The sequence below is a fragment of the Mustelus asterias genome, chromosome 13 (assembly GCF_964213995.1).
Source record: "Mustelus asterias chromosome 13, sMusAst1.hap1.1, whole genome shotgun sequence".
NCBI classification, from domain to species: Eukaryota; Metazoa; Chordata; class Chondrichthyes; order Carcharhiniformes; family Triakidae; genus Mustelus; species Mustelus asterias.
In genome coordinates this window covers 77,444,451-77,464,425 of record NC_135813.1, presented here as the reverse complement: position 1 = coordinate 77,464,425, position 19,975 = coordinate 77,444,451, and the positions used below count along the sequence as shown (strand labels likewise).

General features: G+C 43.5%; 1 protein-coding gene across 1 annotated transcript in view; it reads right to left on the bottom strand.

The window, feature by feature from the left end:
- The window catches only part of LOC144502775 (transmembrane protein 132C-like), a 1,024,516-nt gene that overhangs the window by 28,890 nt on the left and 975,651 nt on the right, over positions 1-19,975 (bottom strand). Inside the window, exon 8 of the mRNA XM_078227043.1 lies at positions 10,564-10,755. Within this exon, the coding sequence (XP_078083169.1) occupies positions 10,564-10,755 (192 nt within the window). The remainder of the gene's footprint in view (positions 1-10,563; positions 10,756-19,975) is intronic.

The following is a 19,975-nucleotide window of genomic DNA, read 5'->3' as shown; positions in this document are numbered from 1 at the left end:
GTTCAAAACTACTGAGAGAAAAGAATGTGGGCCAAGAAATCTCTCGGTGGTTATGGTGGCTGGTGGGGAAAGGGGGAATGGGGGCAACAGGGCTGGGGCGGTAGCAGATATCGTTTGGAGATTGGAAAGATTGGGATGATGTGGGAATTTCCCCCAGTGTTTTTTTTTAATCCTGCTATTCCCCAAAGTCTCAGAGTGGATCAGTTGTGTGCACCCACTCGGTAACCCCCTTACTCACCCAGGCCCTGTTTCCGTTGGCTGGAGGGGCGTACTCTCTCTTCCTGGCTCTCTCAGTTAGGTAAAATATCTCTTCTAAATACTTGTTTATATATTGCAGCAAAGCTTGGGATGGATGTTAAGGCGAGTACGGTGAACGTTGTGAAGAATTATTCAACCAAAGATGTGTACTCCTAAAGGTTTGCACTCCTTGCATAAGGAGTTTATATGTTGCATCAAGGAAGATGTTTAATACCAGTCCTTTTAAAAGGAGTAGAAGGATGAAGAAAATTGATGCAAATTGATGTTAATTAGAAGTGAAAAAGGGGTATTGATTATAATATCCTCCTGGATTTAAATATCTGAGTACACCTTTCTTACTGCATTTTCCCCAATTAAGCAGATACAGGAAACCCACAGTAAAGGATACAAGGGAATCTCTTTTTTTAAACTTGTGATGTAGCAGCAAAGTGATTCATTACTTTACTTACAGTGTTAGTTTTAAATTAAACTTTAAAAATTAGTACTGGCAGCCATGATTACCCAGCACAACAATATCAATACATCAGCAGTCGCATCGCTGCACACTCATGTGTTTACAAAGCTGGTGAAGTGTTTGTAATACCCTTTACAAGGTGACAAGCCTCTTTAACATACTCTTTACAACATCATTTGGAGACAGCTGCCTGAGAATGTTAAACCAGAATCGTGCATTTGCCTCACGAGAGGGGATCCCAGTCCAAAACAGGAGTTGGAAATAATCCTGTAGTTTGAAAGTCTGGGCTCCAGTTATAACAGTGTGCTTATTATGAGTTTTCTTAATTAAGGCACTCCAGCAAAAGGTACCGAAATTGCACCATGTGTCAGTAACAGATGAATATTTAAAACATTGGGGGTGAAATTCCCTCCGCTGTTATTTTAATGCAGGCACTTACTGGATTACTTTAAATGGGTTAGAGGAACAAGAGAACAAAGTTGTTGCAGACGCATGCAAAATCCATTCAGGGTTATCTGGTCAGGTTATTTCCATGTTTTAATTGTTTTCGTATTTGTTTTATGGGAGGTACGGTGGCACAGTGGTTAGCACTGCTGCCTCACAGCGTCAGGGACCTGTGTTCAATTCCGGCTTTTCGGGTGACAGTCTGTGTGGAGTTTGCACGTTGTCCCCATGTTTGTACATTCTCCCCGTGTCTGCATGGGTTTCCTCCGGGTGCTCCGGTTTCCTCTCTCAGTCCAAAGATGTGCAAGTTAGGTTGATTGGCCGTGCTAAAATTGCCCCTTGGTGTCGGGGGGGAATAGTTGAGGTAAATACATGGGATTATGGGGATAGGGTCTGAGTGGGATTGTGGTCAGTGCAAACTCGATGGGCCGAATGACCTTCTGCATTGTAGGAATTCTATGGTTCTATGGCAATGTGAGTTTGCCAGAGACTTAAGAGAGGCCTGGAACCTGCAGACGTACCCTTTAATATAGTACAACATAATAAGATGTTTCACAGGCATCTGAAACTGAGCCACATAAGGAGTTATTCGGACAGATCAAAGAGGAAGGTTTTAAAGAGCATCTTAAAAAGAGGAGACTGAGATAGCAAGGCTTGGGTAGGGTATAGGGCTTAGGGCCCAGGCAACTGAAAACATGGCTGCAGTTGGTGGAGTGATTAAAATCAGGTGTAATCATGAGGAAATTGGATACATGCAAAGATCTCAGACTTGAGGAGCTGGAGCAGATTGCAGAGGTACGGAGAGGTGAGGCCATGGAGGAATTTGGAAACAAGGATGAGAAGTTTAAAAGTGAGGCATTGACAGAGGAAGAGCCCATTCATTTCTGTGAATGCACTCAGGGGGGGGACATCATCACATCCGTGCCTAATATTGTCCTCACTTAATGGGAATAGTTCTAACTTCTGATGATAGTGTTAAATGGACATTATCAACAATAACGTCATAGAATGCCGACAATGCAGAAGGAGACCATTTGGCCCATCGAGTCTTCACTGACCACAATCCCAGCAGGTCCTATCCCTGTAACCCCATTTACCCTGCTGGTCCCCCTGACACGAAGGGGCAATTTAGCATGGCCAATCCATTTAAACCACACATCCTTGGACTGTGGGAGGAAACGTGAGCACCCGGAGCAGACACGGGGAGAATGTGCAAACTCCGCACAGGCAGTGGCCCAAGCCAGGAATTGAATCCTGGTCCCTGGTGCTGTGAGGCAGTAGTGCCAACCACTGTGCCACCATGCTGCCCTTGCTCCAGTAGAGCATCTTTAAAGTAGTAAGATGGGTAATGTCAGATCAGACTCGCCTTATACACCCAGCCCAACTGTCTCTTCTACAATGGACACATTTCAAAGCAGTTTAATTGTCAGTTGTATATAAACCCCCAAAGATACAGCAGTTTTATAGTATTTGCTACTGTGTACATGCTTGCTTTGTTCCTGCAAACTTTGGTTATACTTTGCTGCTGTTGGTTTTAATGAGTTTCTCATCTAAATCGCAACCACTGCATCAATAAATCCCCTCCTACAAGCCCTGACAGGCTCTTCCAATTAACATTAACAAATGAAGATGAATTAATGCCTTCTTATCTGCAAAGCTGCTGCTTTTTGGCACTGGGAGCAGGCGATTGGGAGTATGAGTCAACACCTTCTCGTGTTCATTAATTGTTCGCCGCTGACGCTTTTCATTGACTTATTTTATCTTGCCTCTGATACGTTAACCACCACACCCCCAACACCACCCGTCTCAGAAAAATAACCGTCTTGCAGCTTTTTCCTTTCTCTCAAGGGGGCACTCCATTCAAAAGGAAGCCTTTTTCAATCTTACTGCTAAACTTCTATCTGAGCCTCGCCTATGAATATCATAGAAACCATACAGTGCAGAAGGAGGCCATTCGGCCCATCGAGTCTGCACCGACCACAATCCCACCCAGGCCCTACCCCCACATGTTTACCCGCTAATCCCTCTAACCTACGCATCTCAGGACTCTACGGGGCAATTTTTAACCTGGCCAATCAACCTAACCCGCACATCTTTGGACTATAGGAGGAAACCAGAGCACCAGGAGGAAACCCACGCAGACACGAGGAGAACGTGCAAACTCCACACAGACAGTGACCCAAGCCGGGAATCGAACCCAGGTCCCTGGAGCTGTGAAGCAGTAGTGCTAACCACTGTGCTACCGTGCCGCCCGAAGGTGTGTCAACTTCTTGCTGGAGTAGGCTGCACCAGTGCCAGAGAGACTGGTGCAATAAATAGGCAGTGCGCATCATTTGTCTTTGGTGAAGGTTTTTTTTTAACGTTCCAGTCACCTTAGTTCCTCAGAATTTATACATTTTTTTTCCCCGCAGTTTCTGCTTCTTGAAGCTTAACTGAGAAGGTCAAGGATACGATGTACCAGATAACTAAACACCAGTAAACTGCCATTAGTAACAACCCAAGATACTGATCTGTCATTACACGCTCCATTAAAATTGCAAACATCTCCTCACTGTCAGAGCTGTGTTCACTATAATGTACTTCAGTGGTTCTAAAACGACTGAACAAGATTATCAGAGCCCTCACTTTCTTCACTGGAACGAACACAAGTTATTTGCTGATGATTTCTGTCACAGCTTGAGAAGTTATATATAATTCAAAACCTTCCCATTCTCCTCAGTTCTTCTTAGTCCAACAAGGGAGTTTCTACCTAGAGTCGCTAAACCTGTTTGGATGTTGAAATAACTCTTCAGAAGCCGGTGTCCCTTCACCAGATTCCCTTTATTTACAAACTCTATTCCACTCCTAAGGGGTGGCATGATGGCACAGTGGTTAGCACTGCTGCCTCACAGCGCCAGGGTCCTGGGTTCGATTCCCGGCTTAACTATCCATGTGGAGTCTGCACGTTCTCCCCGTGTCTGCGTGGGTTTCCTCCGGGTGCGCCGGTTTCCACCCACACTCCAAAGATGTGTGGGTTAGGTGCTTTGGCCATGCTAAATTGCCCCTTAGTGTCAGGGGGACTAGCTAGGATAAATGCATGGGATTATGGGGATAGGGCCTGGGTGGGATTGTGGTTGGTGCAGACTTGATGGGCTGAATGGCCTCCTCCTGTATTGTAGGATTCGATGATTCTGTGAAGTGCTACAGATACAAAGTCAGAATCTGGCGTGTCAGTAGCTCTGACACTCCTCAATATATAACACAGGTGAGACTCCCTGATTGGGCAGGCAATCATTACCTCAATCAGGGACATCTTTTGGTGCCCAACCAAATAAACAAAATCAAATTAATTCAGGAACAATTGAAAAAGGGCAGCTCCCTAAAAGGAGGGGAATCACTCAAATCAAAAGACGAAAGGAAACTTAAAACATCAAATTAAGATGTGATTAAGGGGGTCAATAATACACCCTAGTTCCTGCGGCATCCAGAAGGCATTGACAGTGCCCTCGGACACCACATGCTCCCTCTCCAGGGACACCCGGCTGCGAATATAGCTGCGGTAGAGGGGCAGACAATCAGGTTGGACAACCCCCTCAATCGCCCGCTGCCTAGACCTGTAGATGGCACGCCTTGCCAGACCCAGGAGCAGGTTACCTCAATCAGGGAGCTCATACTCCAAGGGGCCAATCTCATGGGTCTCGTTGAGGTCATTACAGATGTCTTCCTGCAGGTTTGATCACAATGATATTCAAATACTTGACTCTTGCCTGCACTTTGCTAATGTTAATTTGTTTACCAAATGAAGGTTGGGTTCCCTGTAGTTGAGAGAGTGTCTATGCCGCCCACAAGCCTATAACAATAATGGCAGAGATCTGATAGCCCCAACACTTGGTTTCTGATTCCACGCTTGCTACAAAACTATGAGGCTGAACTAGCAAGTAATATAAAAATGGACAGCAAGAGCTTCTTTAAAAATAAAAAGGAAGAGAGAAGCCAAAACATACATTGGTCCCTTAGAGAACGAGACTCGAAAAATAATAATGAGGAACCAGGAGACGGCAGAGAAGTTAAACAAATATTTTGCATCAGTCTTCACTGTGGAAGACACTAATAACATTTGAAAAATGTTAAATAATGAAGAGGCAAAGAAGGGAGGGGAAGGAAATAAATACAATAACTATCACTACAGAAAAAGCACTAGGGAAACTAATGGGGCTAAAGGCCAATAAGTCCCCTGGGCCTGATGGGTTGCATCCCAGGATATTAAAGGAAGTAGCTACAGAGATTGTGGATCCACTGGCAGCAATCTTCCAAAATATTCCTAAATTCTGGAAAAGTCTCAGAGGTTTGGAAAACTGCCAATGTAACACCCTAATTCAAAAAGGGAGGAAGACAAAAAAACAGGTCAGTTAGTTTAACACCTGTCATTGGGAAGATGCTGGAGTCTATCATAAAGGATGTAATAGCAGAAAATGGAGAAATACATAATTTAATCAAACAATCAGCATGGTTTAATGAAGGGGAAATCATGCCTAAAAAATGTATTTGAGTTCCTTGCAGTAATGAGCAGGATAGGTAAGTAGAACCAGTAGATGTAATATACTAACTGATAGAAGACAGAAAATTGGGATGAGGGGCATTTTCAGGGTGGCAACATTTAAATAATGGAGTGCCACAGGGATCAGTTCTGGGGCCGCAATTACTTATAATATATATTAATGACTTGGACAAAGGAAATGTATATATTATTGCCAAGTTTGCAGACGACACAAAAATAGGTGAGAAGGCAAGTGGTGCAGATGACACAAAGGGCGGGATTTTATGGCCTCGTTCGAGTGAGACCGGAAATTCCTGCCCGAGGTCAATGGAGATTTCCGTTGTTGGACCCTCGCCCACTCCAATTCCGTGGCAAGCGAGGTAGAAGAGTTCCGGCCAAAGAGTCTACAGAGCGATATAGACAGGTCAAGTGAGTGGGCAAAAAAAATGGCAGATGGAATATAATGTAGGAAAATGTGAAGTTATGCACTTTGGCAGGAAGAATAAAGCAGCTGAATATTATTTAAATGGAGAAAGACTGCAGAAAGTTGCAGCACAGAGGGATTTGGGGATCTTCTTGCACTAATCATAAAAAGGTAGCACGTATGTTCAGCAGGTAATTGAGAAGGTATTTGGGGCAGTTTTCCAAATGTTGGCCTGTATTTCGAAGAACGGAAGAATAGAGTCATTTTTCATAAGGACTCATAAGTTCCTGTCTCTGGCATTGAAAGGAGTGCTAATGTCCACAAGAGGGTTCTTCACAGCAATTGGCACATGCATATGTATAGCAGACAAATCATTGTGTTTTTAGTTGCATTTGGGTGACAGGTGAATCAGATTGAGCCTGGAACAAAATCAAGCTCACAGATCTGCTGTACGGAAGAAATGACTCCAAGTCTCAATAGCTGTGGACATGAGTTAAAGCAGCAGCCATTACTTCAATATGTTTACAAAGTGCTAAATTACAATTTGAACTGTCAACACTGGAAAATTCCAATCTGTGAGATTTCAGTCATGTCTCTCCTCAATGCCAAAATCTGAACATGGCCAGAACACTAAAATCTGGAAACATAATGCTGTGCTTGTTATACGTGGCAATTGCTATCGAGAACACTCAAATAGATGATATTCCTTTTAATAATATACAAAAACAGACTTGTGTAAACCTTTGCCACATCTGCATGATATGTGCCATCCTCTATTAATTAGTGGCCCTAACTACAACAGTACGGGGATGAGATAGAATAGAGGGACAGACAAAAATTTAGACACAATCCAGTATTGTAGGTCTAGATCCTATACTTAATGTGTCAAAAGTCTTGTTTGTGAAGACAAGCAGAGTGGACAGGAAGGGACAAAATTAAGGTTATTGTAGGAAATAGAAATAACAAAATTAAATTAAAGGTTCGTCACCTGATTTCATGAAGCATCTACAATAGGCAATTGACAAGATGCCACACGAAAGGTCAATAGGTAAGATAAGGGCTCATAGGTTTGGAGATATAAATCAGCATGGATTGAGGATTGGTTAACAGATAGATAACAGACTGGGCGGCACAGTGGCTAGCACTGCTGCCTCACAGCTCCAGGGGTCCAGGTTCGATTCCCAGCTTGGGTCACTGTCTGTGCGGAGTTTGGACATTCTCCCCGTGTCTGCGTGGGTTTCCTCTGGGTTCTCCGGTTTCCTCCCACAGTTGAAAGACGTGCAGGTTAGGTAGATCGGCTATGCTAAATTCTCCCTCAGTGTACCCGAACAGGCGCCGGAGTGTGGCGACTAGGGGATTTTCACAATAACTTCATTGCAGTGTTAATGTAAGCCGACTTATGACTAATAAGTAAACTTTAACTTTGACTGGGCATAAATGGTGCTTTTTCAAGTTGACAGATAGAGAATAATGGAATTCTGCAAGGATCTTTGTTGGGGTCTCAATTATTTACAATCTATATTGATGACTTATTGAAAAGATGGAGAGTAATGTATTAAAATTTACTCATGATCGTAAGGTAGGTTGAAAACTAAGCTCTGAGGAGGGCACAGCGAGGCTGCAACAGGACATAGCCAGGTTAAGTGAGTGGCCAACAAGATGGCAGATGAAGTATAATGTGGGAAGTGCGAAGTTATTCACTTTGATCATAGGGATAGGAAAGCAGGGTATTTTTTTAACAGGTGTGAACCTTTTTGATGTTGCTATTCAAAGAGTGTTATCTTCCAGGGAATGCAGAAAGTTAGCATGCAGCTGAACCAAGCAATTAGAAAGACAAATGGCATCTCGGCCTTTATCGCAAGGGATTAAAGTATTCAAATAAAGAAGTCTTTCTACAACTGTAAAAAGAGACCACATCTGGAGCACTGATTGTAGTTTTAGTCTCCACCTTTAAGAAAGAATATACTTGCATTGGAGGTGGTATAGCATAGGTTCACTAAATTAGTTCCTGGGATGGGGAGGAGGCTGGCTTATGATAAGCGGTATGTCAATGACCTTTCGTTCAGCTCTGACGCAGGGTCATCCAGACTTGAAACGTTGGCTCTATTCTCTCCCCACAGATGCTGTCAGGCCTGCTGAGATTTTCCAGCATTTTCTGTTTTTGTTTGAGATTCCAGCATCCGCAGTATTTTGCTTTTATCTTGAATTCATTCAAGTCTGGGATAGACAGCTTTTTGGTCTCTCAGGGAATCGAGGAATATGGGAAGCAGGCGGGAAAGTGGAGTTGAAGTCCAAGATCAGCCACGATTGTAATGTATGGTGGAGTAGTCTCGATGGGCTACATGGTCTACTCCTGCTCCCTCTGTTCTTGACCAAGTACAACTGCTTTTTTTCCCCACAGAATCTTGACCTTAAAAATACACCCTAAATTATTAGCTGATATTCTCGAGCTACTGTTCACAATGAATTATTTCTTCATGCCACAGCAGGTGTATTATAGAATCCCTACATTGCAGAAGGAGGCCATTCAGCCTACTGAGTCTGCACTGACCACAATCCCACGCAGACCCTATCCCCATAACCCCATGTGTTTACCCGCAAGTCCCCCTGACACTGAGGGGCAATTTAGCATGGCCAATCCACCTAACCCGCACATCTTTGGACTGTGGAAGGAAACCGGAGCACCCGGAGGAAACCCACGCAGACACGGAGAGAAGAACTTATAAACTCCACACAGACACGGTGGGGCGGCACGGTGGCACTGCTGCCTCACAGCACCAGGGACCCGGGTTTGATTCCCGGCTTGGATCTCTGTCAGGTGTAAGGTGCAGAATTAATGTGCAGCTGAACTCAGCTTAGTTTTGCCCAGAAAAAGAATAGTTTTATTTCACCATGTATGAGGAAATGGTGAAATTGATAATGCTACATGATGTATGGCTTATTGATTTCAGCCTGCATATTACATAAAATCCTCAGGGGCTGTGGGAGGTAGAGGTGGTCATTTTGACTTGGGGCTATGGTGCATCAGCTACCTGTTGTGTACTTTTCCCACTTTTCATTTCTGCTGACATCAACCAAGAGGAATGTTTAAAAATGTGGAAGGCATGATGGCACAGTGGTTTGCACTGCTGCCTCACAGCGCCAGGGACCTGGGTTCAATTCCGGCCTTGGGTGGTGGTGACATTACAGACACCATCAAAAGGTTGATATCCTATGCATCATCCACTCTGCATCTAAAATCCTTCTTACTTGTGTTGAGTTTGCACGTTATCCCCGTGTCTGCATGGGTTTCCTCCAGGTGCTCCCACAGTCCAAAGATGTGTGGATTAGGTGGATTGTCCTTGCTAAATTGCCTCTTAGTGTCCCAAGGTGGATTAGCCATGGTAAACATGTTGGGATAGAGGGATAGGGCGGGATCCTGTCAGCGACTCAGTACAGACTTGATGGGCCAAATGGCCTCCTTCTGCACTATAGGGATTCTATGAGCTGAATAATACCTCACATTTTACAGTATCACCCAAAGTCCTAAGTACCCCCTTGAATCAGATATTTCTCTCTTTCATTGATTGATCACAATAGCTGGGTAATTTAGACTTTGGGCTATAGTGTACCAGTGATCTATTGTGTATCTCTCTGGATTTTCATATGTTCCTTAGTCAAAAAAATCTATCATAGCACACTCACTCTGCAGTTTGATCTTTAATTAATAGACATTATCTGTGAAGACATCACAGATACCATCAAAAAGTTGATCCGATGCATCATCCACTCTGCATCTGAAATCCTTCTTACTTGTGTTGAAGAAGAATATTCTTAATTACACACAGAAATCCAAAATGCTACTTTAAAGCAACAGTCAAAATCGTACCTGATCATTATTGTTTGGTTTCCTCCCCGATATTTCTCTCTTTCTGAGCTTTTACCAAAAACAAAAGAATTTGGTTCCAACTTTCCTATTTACAGGACAGTGATATCTCCACTGACAGACAGGTCACAAACTAAAAGCAATTATTTTAAACTCAATTCCGCAAAAATTGTAATCTCTCCCGAACTAAAAGGATCACAATCATGATTTTTGCTTCAAGTTAATTCAATGAGTACTATTGATTTCAGTTTTCTGTCCCTCGCACTCCGCTTTCATAATCTAATTTAATTCGTCCCTATTCCCCCATGGACCTTTCTCTTGTTTGCATCATCACAAACTGGGAAAACAGTCTACTGAAAAACTACAAAGGATGGTGCAAGTAACCCAGGGCAACCATGTATTCATTTCCCCCTGCACACTTCTCCAAACACTGGCCTCTTTGTTGTGAGAATACTCATATTTATTGCTGGTATCTCTGCACAACAGAGGAGGGAAAGAACAAAGCCATACAATTTTTCTAAAGTAGTTGATTCGATCAGGAATTGTCTTTATCGGCTGCAATGAATGTACAAAGCAAGAAGCTGAAATTCGGAACCAAGTACCTGTTTGGAGGTGCGAAGCTGCTCTTTTGCTGTTGTCGTTGCAATGATGACCCGGTTGCTGGCTGTACTCAGCTGGAAGGACAAGGAAAGTCCAGCCACGATTTGAACTCCAAGGTCCGTAACGGACACCTTCTCCTCAATCACCGTTATTGTTTTTTCAGCCAGGATTGAATCAGAAAGTGGTGACAGCACCTTGGAAACGAAAAAGTTTCAAACTCAAGCACTTATTACTTCCATTTACTGTGTTATATCAAAGCTAATAGCATTGCCCTTTAATTGTCTAATTAATAGTCTAATAACCATTACCTTAAACGTAGAGAGTAATATTCATAACAATACCTTTGAAAAGGAGTTTCAAACTCAAACACATTACTTCCATTTACTGTTATATCAAAGCTAATTAGCATTGCCCTTTAATTGTCGAACTAATTGTCGAATAACCATTACCTTAAACGTAGAGAGTAATATTCATAACAATACCTTTGAAAAGAGGGAGTTTCAAACTCAAACACTTATTACTTCCATTTATTGTGTTATGTCAGAGTTAATTAGCATTGCCCTTTAATTGTCTCATAACAATGACCTTAAAAGTGGAGAGTAATATTCATAACTACCACTTGGTCATTTAAAGTCTTAAACATTGTTATCCTATGGCTATTTTTATAATGAATGTTTTAACAACTGTAATTCCAAAAATGCTAACACAAAGAAGCCTCTCGTCTTCTGTTACATGTTGAAGCCAGGCTATGAGAGGCTGAAGGTTATTAACTTGAAAGAACATACAATCTATCGACAAACAGTAATAATTATGGACAGGTATTCCGCAGACCTATAGGTGACGCGCCTGACCACTGCTCTCAGCCTGATCCAAATAATTAGACAATCTCATATGGCATTGCGTGTGGGCAATAAGAGCATGTACTAAAGATATGTCAATGTGAAAGGAGTGATGCAGGCAAGCAGGAAAGGCTTGCAAAGTTTGCCAATTTATACTCACGCTGCATTGAATTCTTACTCATTCTTAATCTACTATCCAAACTAACGGAACTGATACGAGTCCAGTATTGCAATCAGTAACTATGCTACATTGCTGTTCATTGTCAGTTGTGCAAATAAATGAAATCTACACGGCCTGTTAATTTACTCTCACTTTTGCTTTCCATTGCTTTGGTGCTGAAATCTGATCTGCAGTGAACCTTTGTTGCTGATCTAAGGATGGGAACATTCAGCCCCGATTATTGTGTGACAGATTAGTAAGCACTCGGGATATGTTGAAAATGAAAGAGATACAGTATAACATGATTGGAACCCTCAGATGGGACAAGGATTCCTCAAAAAGTGTTACACCTTCAAAAAACAAACATGTTTTAATAGCTATCCCAACTACCATTCCAGCCCAGCAGAGTTGGATGTATTGATATGCATTACCAACAGCATCGAAGGTGATAGCACACTATTTAAAGTGTGTTTATTAGTCACAAGTAAGGTTCACATTAACACTGCAATGAAGTTACTGTGAAATTCCCCTAGTCGCCTAGTCGCCACACTCCAGCACCTGTTCAGGTCAATGCACCCCTTTCAGAATGTGGGAGGAAACCGGAGCACCCGGAGGAAACCCACACAGACAAAAGGGAGAACGTGCCAAACTCCATACAGACAGCCGGGAATTGAACCTGGGTCCCTGGTGCTGTGAAGCAGCAGTGTTAACCACTGTGCCACCGTGCCGTGAACACAAACAACTGAGCACTCACTGAGGAGAACAGGAAACTGATGGGATACATGCAACACTTAAAATATATAAGGCCCACATTTTGTCAAACACGCATATTCACACATATAAGGCAACCATGCTGGGTGCATGAGTTCTTTTGGCATTGAGCGTTTCCCTGTTGCAACTCATGATACTTGTCCAGATGCTCTCCCCAAACTACATCTCTTTATACATGGTTTCATTCTGAAAACTGAGCAACAGTCAAAGGTGCTGCAGAGCACAACATTGCTAAATTCCTCCACTAACAACATCCTGGGGTCACCATTGACAAGAAAATGAACTGGACTGGTCATATAAATACTGTGGCTATAAGAGGCTGAGGAATTCTGTGGTGAGTAACTCACCTCCTGACTCCCCAAAACCTTTCGGTTATCTATAAGGTACATGTCAGGGGTGTGATGGAATACTCTCCCCTTGCCTGGATGAGTGCAGCTTCAACACCACTCAAGCAGCTCGACACCATCCAGGATAAAACGGCATGCATGACTGGTACCCTATCTATGACGTCAATATTCACTCCCTCCACCATTGATGAACAGTGGCAGCCGTGTGTACCATCTACAAGATGTACTGCAGGAACTCATCAAGGCTCCTTGACAGCACCTTCCAAACCCATAAACTCCACCACCTAGAAGGACAAGGACAACAGATACATGGGAACACCACCACCTGCAAGTTCCTCTCCAAGACAAACACCATCCTGACTTGGAACTATATCACCGTTCCTTCACTGTCATTGGGTAAAAAACTTGGAACTTCCTTCCTAACTGTATTGAGAGTGTACCTACACCAAATGGACTGCAGTGGTGCAAGAAGGCAGCTCACCACCACCTTCCCAAGGACATTTAGGGATGGGCAATAAATGTTGGCCTAGCCAATGATGTCCACATTCCATGAAAGAATAAAAATAAATAATCTTATTCCATCAGGGAATCAAGGGATAAGAGTGGGCAGGAAATTGGAGTTGTGGCAGATGATCATAAAGAATGGCTTAGAGTCATAGAGGTTTACAGCATGGAAACAGGCCCTTTGGCCCAACTTGTCCATGCCGCCCTTTTTTTTTTAAAAACCCCTAAGCTAATCCCAATTGCCCGCATTCTGGCCAAGTTTGCCGATGATACAAAGATAGGTGGAGGGGCAGGTAGTATTGAGGAGGTGGGGAGGCTGCAGAAAGATTTAGACAATTTAGGAGAGTGGTCCAAGAAGTGGCTGATGAAATTCAACGTGGGCAAGTGCGAGGTCTTGCACTTTGGAAAAAAGAATAGAGGCATGGACTATTTTCTAAACGGTGACAAAATTCATAATGCTAAAGTGCAAAGGGACTTGGGAGTCCTAGTCCAGGATTCTCTAAAGGTAAACTTGCAGGTTGAGTCCGTAATTAAGAAAGCAAATGTAATGTTGTCATTTATCTCAAGAGGCTTGGAATACAAAAGCAGGGATGTACTTCTGAGGCTTTATAAAGCACTGGTTAGGCCCCATTTGGAGTACTGTGAGCAATTTTGGGCCCCACACCTCAGGAAGGACATACTGGCACTGGAGCGGGTCCAGCGGAGATTCACATGGATGATCCCGGGAATGGTAGGCCTGACATACGATGAACGTCTGAGGATCGTGGGATTGTATTCATTGGAGTTTAGGAGGTTGAGGGGAGATCTAATAGAAACTTACAAGATAATGAACGGCTTAGATAGGATGGACGTAGGGAAGTTGTTTCCATTAGCAGGGGAGACTAGGACGCGGGGGCACAGCCTTAGAATAAAAGGGAGTCACTTTAGAACAGAGATGAGGAGAAATTTCTTCAGCCAGAGAGTGGTAGGTCTGTGGAATTCATTGCCACAGAGGGCTGTGGAGGCCGAGACGTTAAGCGTCTTCAAGACAGAAATTGATAAATTCTTGATTTCTCGAGGAATTAAGGGCTATGGGGAGAGAGCGGGTAAATGGAGTTGAAATCAACCATGATTGAATGGTGGAGTGGACTCGATGGGCCGAATGGCCTTACTTCCGCTCCTATGTCTTATGGTCTTATGGTCTTATATCCCTCTATCGTACCCATGTAACTATCTAAATGCTTTTTAAAAGATAAAATTGTACCCGCCTCTACTACTACCTCTGGCAAATTGTTCCAGACACTTACCACCCTGTGTGTGAAAAAGTTGCCCCTCTGAACACTTTTGTATCTCTCCCCTCTCACCTTAAACCTATGCCCTCTAGTTTTAAACTCCCCTACCTTTGGGAAAAGTTATTGACTATCTACCTTGTCTATGCCCCTCATTATTTTATAGACCTCTATAAGACACCCCTCAGCCTCCTATGCTCCAGAGAGAAAAGTCCCAGTCTATTCAACCTCTCCTTATAACTCAATCCATCAAGTCCCGGTAGCATCCTAGTAAATCTTTTTTGCACTCTTTCTAGTTTAATAATATTCTTTCTATAATAAGGTGACAGAATTGCACACAGTATTCCAAGTGTGGCCTTACCAATGTCTTGTACAACTTCAACAAGATGTCCCAACTCCTGTATTCAATGTTCTAACCGATGAGGCTTGAGGGGCAAACTCCTACTTCTTAAGTTTTATGGCCTTGAATTATGGGAAGCTCTGCTCCTGCCTTAGTCTAAATAGACATAGACCCCTCTCCAAACAGTTAAAAATGTTTAAACGTTTACAGGATGGAGAAGGAAAAGTTTCATTTTCTAAACATTTAAATTAAGGCAGACTAAAATTTACATCCAACATACAAGTCCTGATAAAGCAGTATTGTTATTACACTGGCCCTACAGCCTAGGGTAATTTCCTCACTTCTGTGGGGTTTTTTATGTGAATGCTGGGGGTATCTAGTGGAAAATAAATGGATAGAGTTCTTTATTATTCATCCTTCAACTCCAATGGACTGCAAATCAGGGCACATACACAATTTTATAATATGCGCCCTTTGGAGGTAGATGAGGAAAATTTACCCCTCTATAATAGCTTTTATTAACAGGGGGTTGGAGTTTAAGAGCTGTGGGGTTATGCTGCAACTGTACAGGACCTTGGTGAGACCACATTTGGAATATTGTGTGCAGTTCTGGTCACCTCACTATAAGAAGGATGTGGAAGTGCTGGAAAGAGTGCAGAGGAGATTTACCAGGATGCTGCCTGGTTTGGAGGGTAGGTCTTATGAGGAAAGGTTGAGGGAGCTAGGGCTGTTCTCTCTGGAGCGGAGGAGGCTGAGGGGAGACTTAATAGAGGTTTATAAAATGATGAAGGGGATAGATAGAGTGAACGTTCAAAGACTATTTCCTCGGGTGGATGGAGCTATTACAAGGGGGCATAACTATAGGGTTCATGGTGGGAGATATAGGAAGGATATCAGAGGTAGGTTCTTTACGCAGAGAGTGGTTGGGGTGTGGAATGGACTGCCTGCAGTGATAGTGGAGTCAGACACTTTAGGAACATTTAAGCGGTTATTGGATAGGCACATGGAGCACACCAGGAGGATAGGGAGTGGGATAGCTTGATCTTGGTTTCAGATAAAGCTCGGCACAACATCGTGGGCCGAAGGGCCTGTTCTATGCTGTACTGTTCTATGTTCTATGAGATGTCGGACCCAAGTGTGTGAGATTCCGCCCTGTCTCTGGGAGTGTTACTCTCCTTCATTGCAGCCCATGTTAATAGATTGATGCTGTTAGTTTGGCATTGGGTGTACAGCACAATTGCTTTCCATTGATGCTAATCTTGTCCCTTCAGAAAATGACGATTCAGGAATCAAGCAATAAATTGCACTGGTCCAGCAGGCATTCTTTGGAGGTTTGTGGTTAAGGCGTGTTGCTGGATTAGGAAGTGAGAGTTATGCACCTTTCCTAGTAGTGACAGAGACTGAAACTGCATATAAAGCATTGGGAAAAGTTACATTAACTTTATGGCTCCGTTCATCATTCACATCGGTGAAACACACTCAAAATAAAACATGGCACATTGAACAATTCTCAGAATACGGGTGGGATTTTCCGGCGGTTCTTGCCGGCAGGATACCCTGGTCCCACTGCAGTGAATGGAGATTTAGCTGAGCGCCAAGTTGTCTGTCCTTGCTTGCAGCAACAGTGCGGCGTGAATGGCCAGAAAATCCTGGCCAACATGTGTGGCGAAGTGCATGATAAGACATGACGTACGACATTCTCCGGCCTCCCAACCCCATGTTTCCCGCCAGTGGGAGATGGCACGTTGTTTGCTAGCGGCAGGATTCTCTGGTCCAGCTGCTGTTAATGGGAATTCCCATTGATATCACCCCACGCCGGTGGGAAAACCAACGGGCAGGGGTGCGCTGCCAGCAAGATTGGAGAATCCCGGCAGCGTGAACGACCGGAGAATTCTGGCCGATATTCTTCAGTTCTTCAACAGGGGCACATTGGGCAGACATCATTTAATTAATTCTGCATTGCTCTCAATATCTTTCTTTTCCTTCGGATGTACCATCTTTCCCACAAAAGCATAAAAATGAAAATTTACAATTCTATCATAAATGCATGGTGGATAAACTAGCAACAGGGAATCAGGTAACATGGTGGCACAGTGGTTAGCACTGCTGCCCCTCACAGTGTCAGAGACCCAGGTTCGATTCCTGGCTTGGGAATCTTTTTAAAAGATAAAATTGTACCCGCCTCTACTACTTCCTCTGGCAGCTTGTTCTAGACACTCACCACCCTCTGTGAAAAAATTGCCCCTCTGAACACTTTTGTATCTCTCCCCTCTCACCTTAAACCTGTGCCCTCTAGTTTTAAACTCCCCTACCTTTGGGAAAAGATATTGACTATCTACCTTGTCTATGCCCCTCATTATTTTATAGGCTTTTTATAACTTCTGTCTGTGCGGAGTCTGCACGTTCTCCCCATGTCTGCATGGGTTTCCTCCGGGTGCTCCGGTTTCCTCCCACACTCCAAAAGATGTGCTGGTTAGGTGCATTGGCCATGCTAAATTTTCCCTCTCTGTACCCGAACAGGCACCGGAGTGTGGCGAATAGGGCATTTGTACAGCAACTTCATTGCAGTGTTAATGTAAGCCTACTTGTGACTAATAAATAAACGTTAATTACTGAATGTAAGATACATGCGATGCACACATTATTTATCATGAGCTTTTGTTCTCCAACTTTATAAAACAGTTTCAAGCTTCAGCTCAATGAGACCCCATCCTATAAATGTTGTATTGGATGAGCAATGGTTGCACTTTGCAACTGCTATTAACAGTTTGTGTGCGATTCCTTAAGGAGCTTAGTTGAGACATTCAATAGGAGATATGCCAACGGCCTCTGTCATTTATACTCAGCCTCTCAGGAGTGCACATGATGCATTTCATGCATTACAGGGACTGATATAACCTATTTTCCCTGCAGAATGCAGCCATTAATACCAAATCAGTAATTAAAAACTGTACTTTGAAATGCCAGTATACTCTCACGGACTCAGTGATGTGTTGAAGAATCATTGTGTGGTTTTGGCTGACTTGCCTGGCAGATATATGACTATGTAAGCATGACCCCAAATTCTCTGTTGGCCCAGAGGCAGAGAGAGTAATATTGCGTGGAAATGTCATTCAGTGTTGTTTGTTTTAATCTTTCAGGACAGAAGCGCTCCTGTGACCAGTGATTTCAATGCCGTCAGATACATGTCATAAATCATCTCTAACACGGCACCACAGGGTAGCTTTCAGATGAACGTACAGGCTTGAAGGTTCAGCTTGACATCAATTGGCCCAAATCTTCCGATCAAAGTCAGAACCCCTGATTCCGACCCCGATCGGACAGAAATAAAATACATGCTTACCTTTCTCCTATTTCTCTGGGCAATCTTCTGATGGAGAATCCTTCCAAACTAACTCAGCAGAGCAAACTTCGGAGAAGTCAGTGAAAGGAATTCATGCAGAAGCCATACCTTTTTACAGCACTAGCTGCCTTATTCTGGCAAGTAACATTTTCGAATGTCCCAAACCTTCTTCGAAAAGCTACGGTAAGTGGCTAAGGGGGTGGAGTGGGTGAGGGGGTAGAGTGGGTGAGGGGGTAAAGTGGGTGAGGTGGTGGAGTGGCTAAGGGGGTAGAGTGGGTGAGGGGGTGGAGTGGGTAGAATGGATTGGGGGTAGAGTTGATGAGGAAGTTCAGAGGAGTTCACCAGATTGACTCCGGGGATGAAAGAGTTGATGTATGAGGAGAGATTAAACAATTTGGGCTTTTACTCACTGGTGTTCAGAAGGATGAGAGGGGGTCTGATCGAGGTATATAACATTTTAAAGGGGATTGATAAAGTAAATGCAGGCCAAATGTTTCCCCTTGCGGGAACCTTTTGACAAAGGCTCACCTGGACTCGAAACGTCAGCTCTGTTCTCTCCTTACAGATGCTGCCAGACCTGCTGAGATTTTCCAGCATTTTCTCTTTAGGGACCTTAAAGTGGAATGCCAGTTCAGACCACAACTCTTATTTCCCAGTTCTTACCGTTTATTTCTGGTTCTCGGTGGACACTTTGTACAGCCACATTGCAAATATGTTTGTGAATATGTTTTTTTAGCAAAACCATAAAGACTGTGTTAGTATTTTAGGAGTAATGAACTGAGCAAACCTTACAGTGCCAATAGAGGTATGTTAGGAGGAATTCTGAACTTATTTCAATTGTAAACCAATACCTGCCACTTTGTGAATTGGAAATGGCACAGATCTCTATTATGTTAGAGATCATAGAATCCCTTCAGTGCATAATCAGGCCATTCGGCCCATTGAGTCTGCACCGACTCTCCGATAGAGCTTATCCCTGTAACTCCATGTATTTACTCCACTAGTCCCCCTGTACTACACATTTTTGGGACACTAAGGGTCAATTTAGCTCGGCCAATCCACCTAATCTGTACATCTTTGGACTGTGAGAAGAAACCGGAGCACCCGGAGGAGACCCATGCAGACATGGGGAGAATGTGCAAGTTTCACACAGTCACCCAAGGCCGGAATTGAACCCGGGTCCCTGGCTCTGTGAGACAGCAGCGCTAACCACTGTGCCACCGTGCCGCCCCTGATTTATTCAATCAAAATGATTAAATAGTGGATCTAATTGTTCAATTGAACAGAAGGCAAAAGTAAAAGTGTTTAAAATCTAAACTAAATACTTCCACTTGACTTTTCTGAACTCACCGTTTGACTCTCAGATAATAGTCAGGATGAATGCCCCTGATGGGAGGTGAGGGATATTAAGTTTAACATTTGGATATGAGTGAAAATCGAGAAAGATTAAACCTTGACAAGTCAAGAAGGAGGTTGGATGATCAATTGGAATCTCAATCCTTGGAGTTCCGCTCATTGGCGAAGGTCTCTCAGGATGTGATTATAGATCGGGCTACCAGACACAATACTGTGAGGCAGGAAAATATTCCATCTCAGATAGATAGGGTGACAATCTGTCAGGACCCTCTTTCTACCCAACGTACCCACTCAGTGGACAACACTCTTTTCTTGCACACCATTAGAAAGAGGCAATTGGGACCAGCCCCAGCTGCTGGAGACAGAGTCTGGCAACAGCACAGGGACGCGATAGAGAAAAAAAATGTTAAAATGATCAAAAGAAAAATAGCACCTGTTGGATTAATTTGCTGCTAATTCCCCTGTGTCGCTGGATGTTACACAACC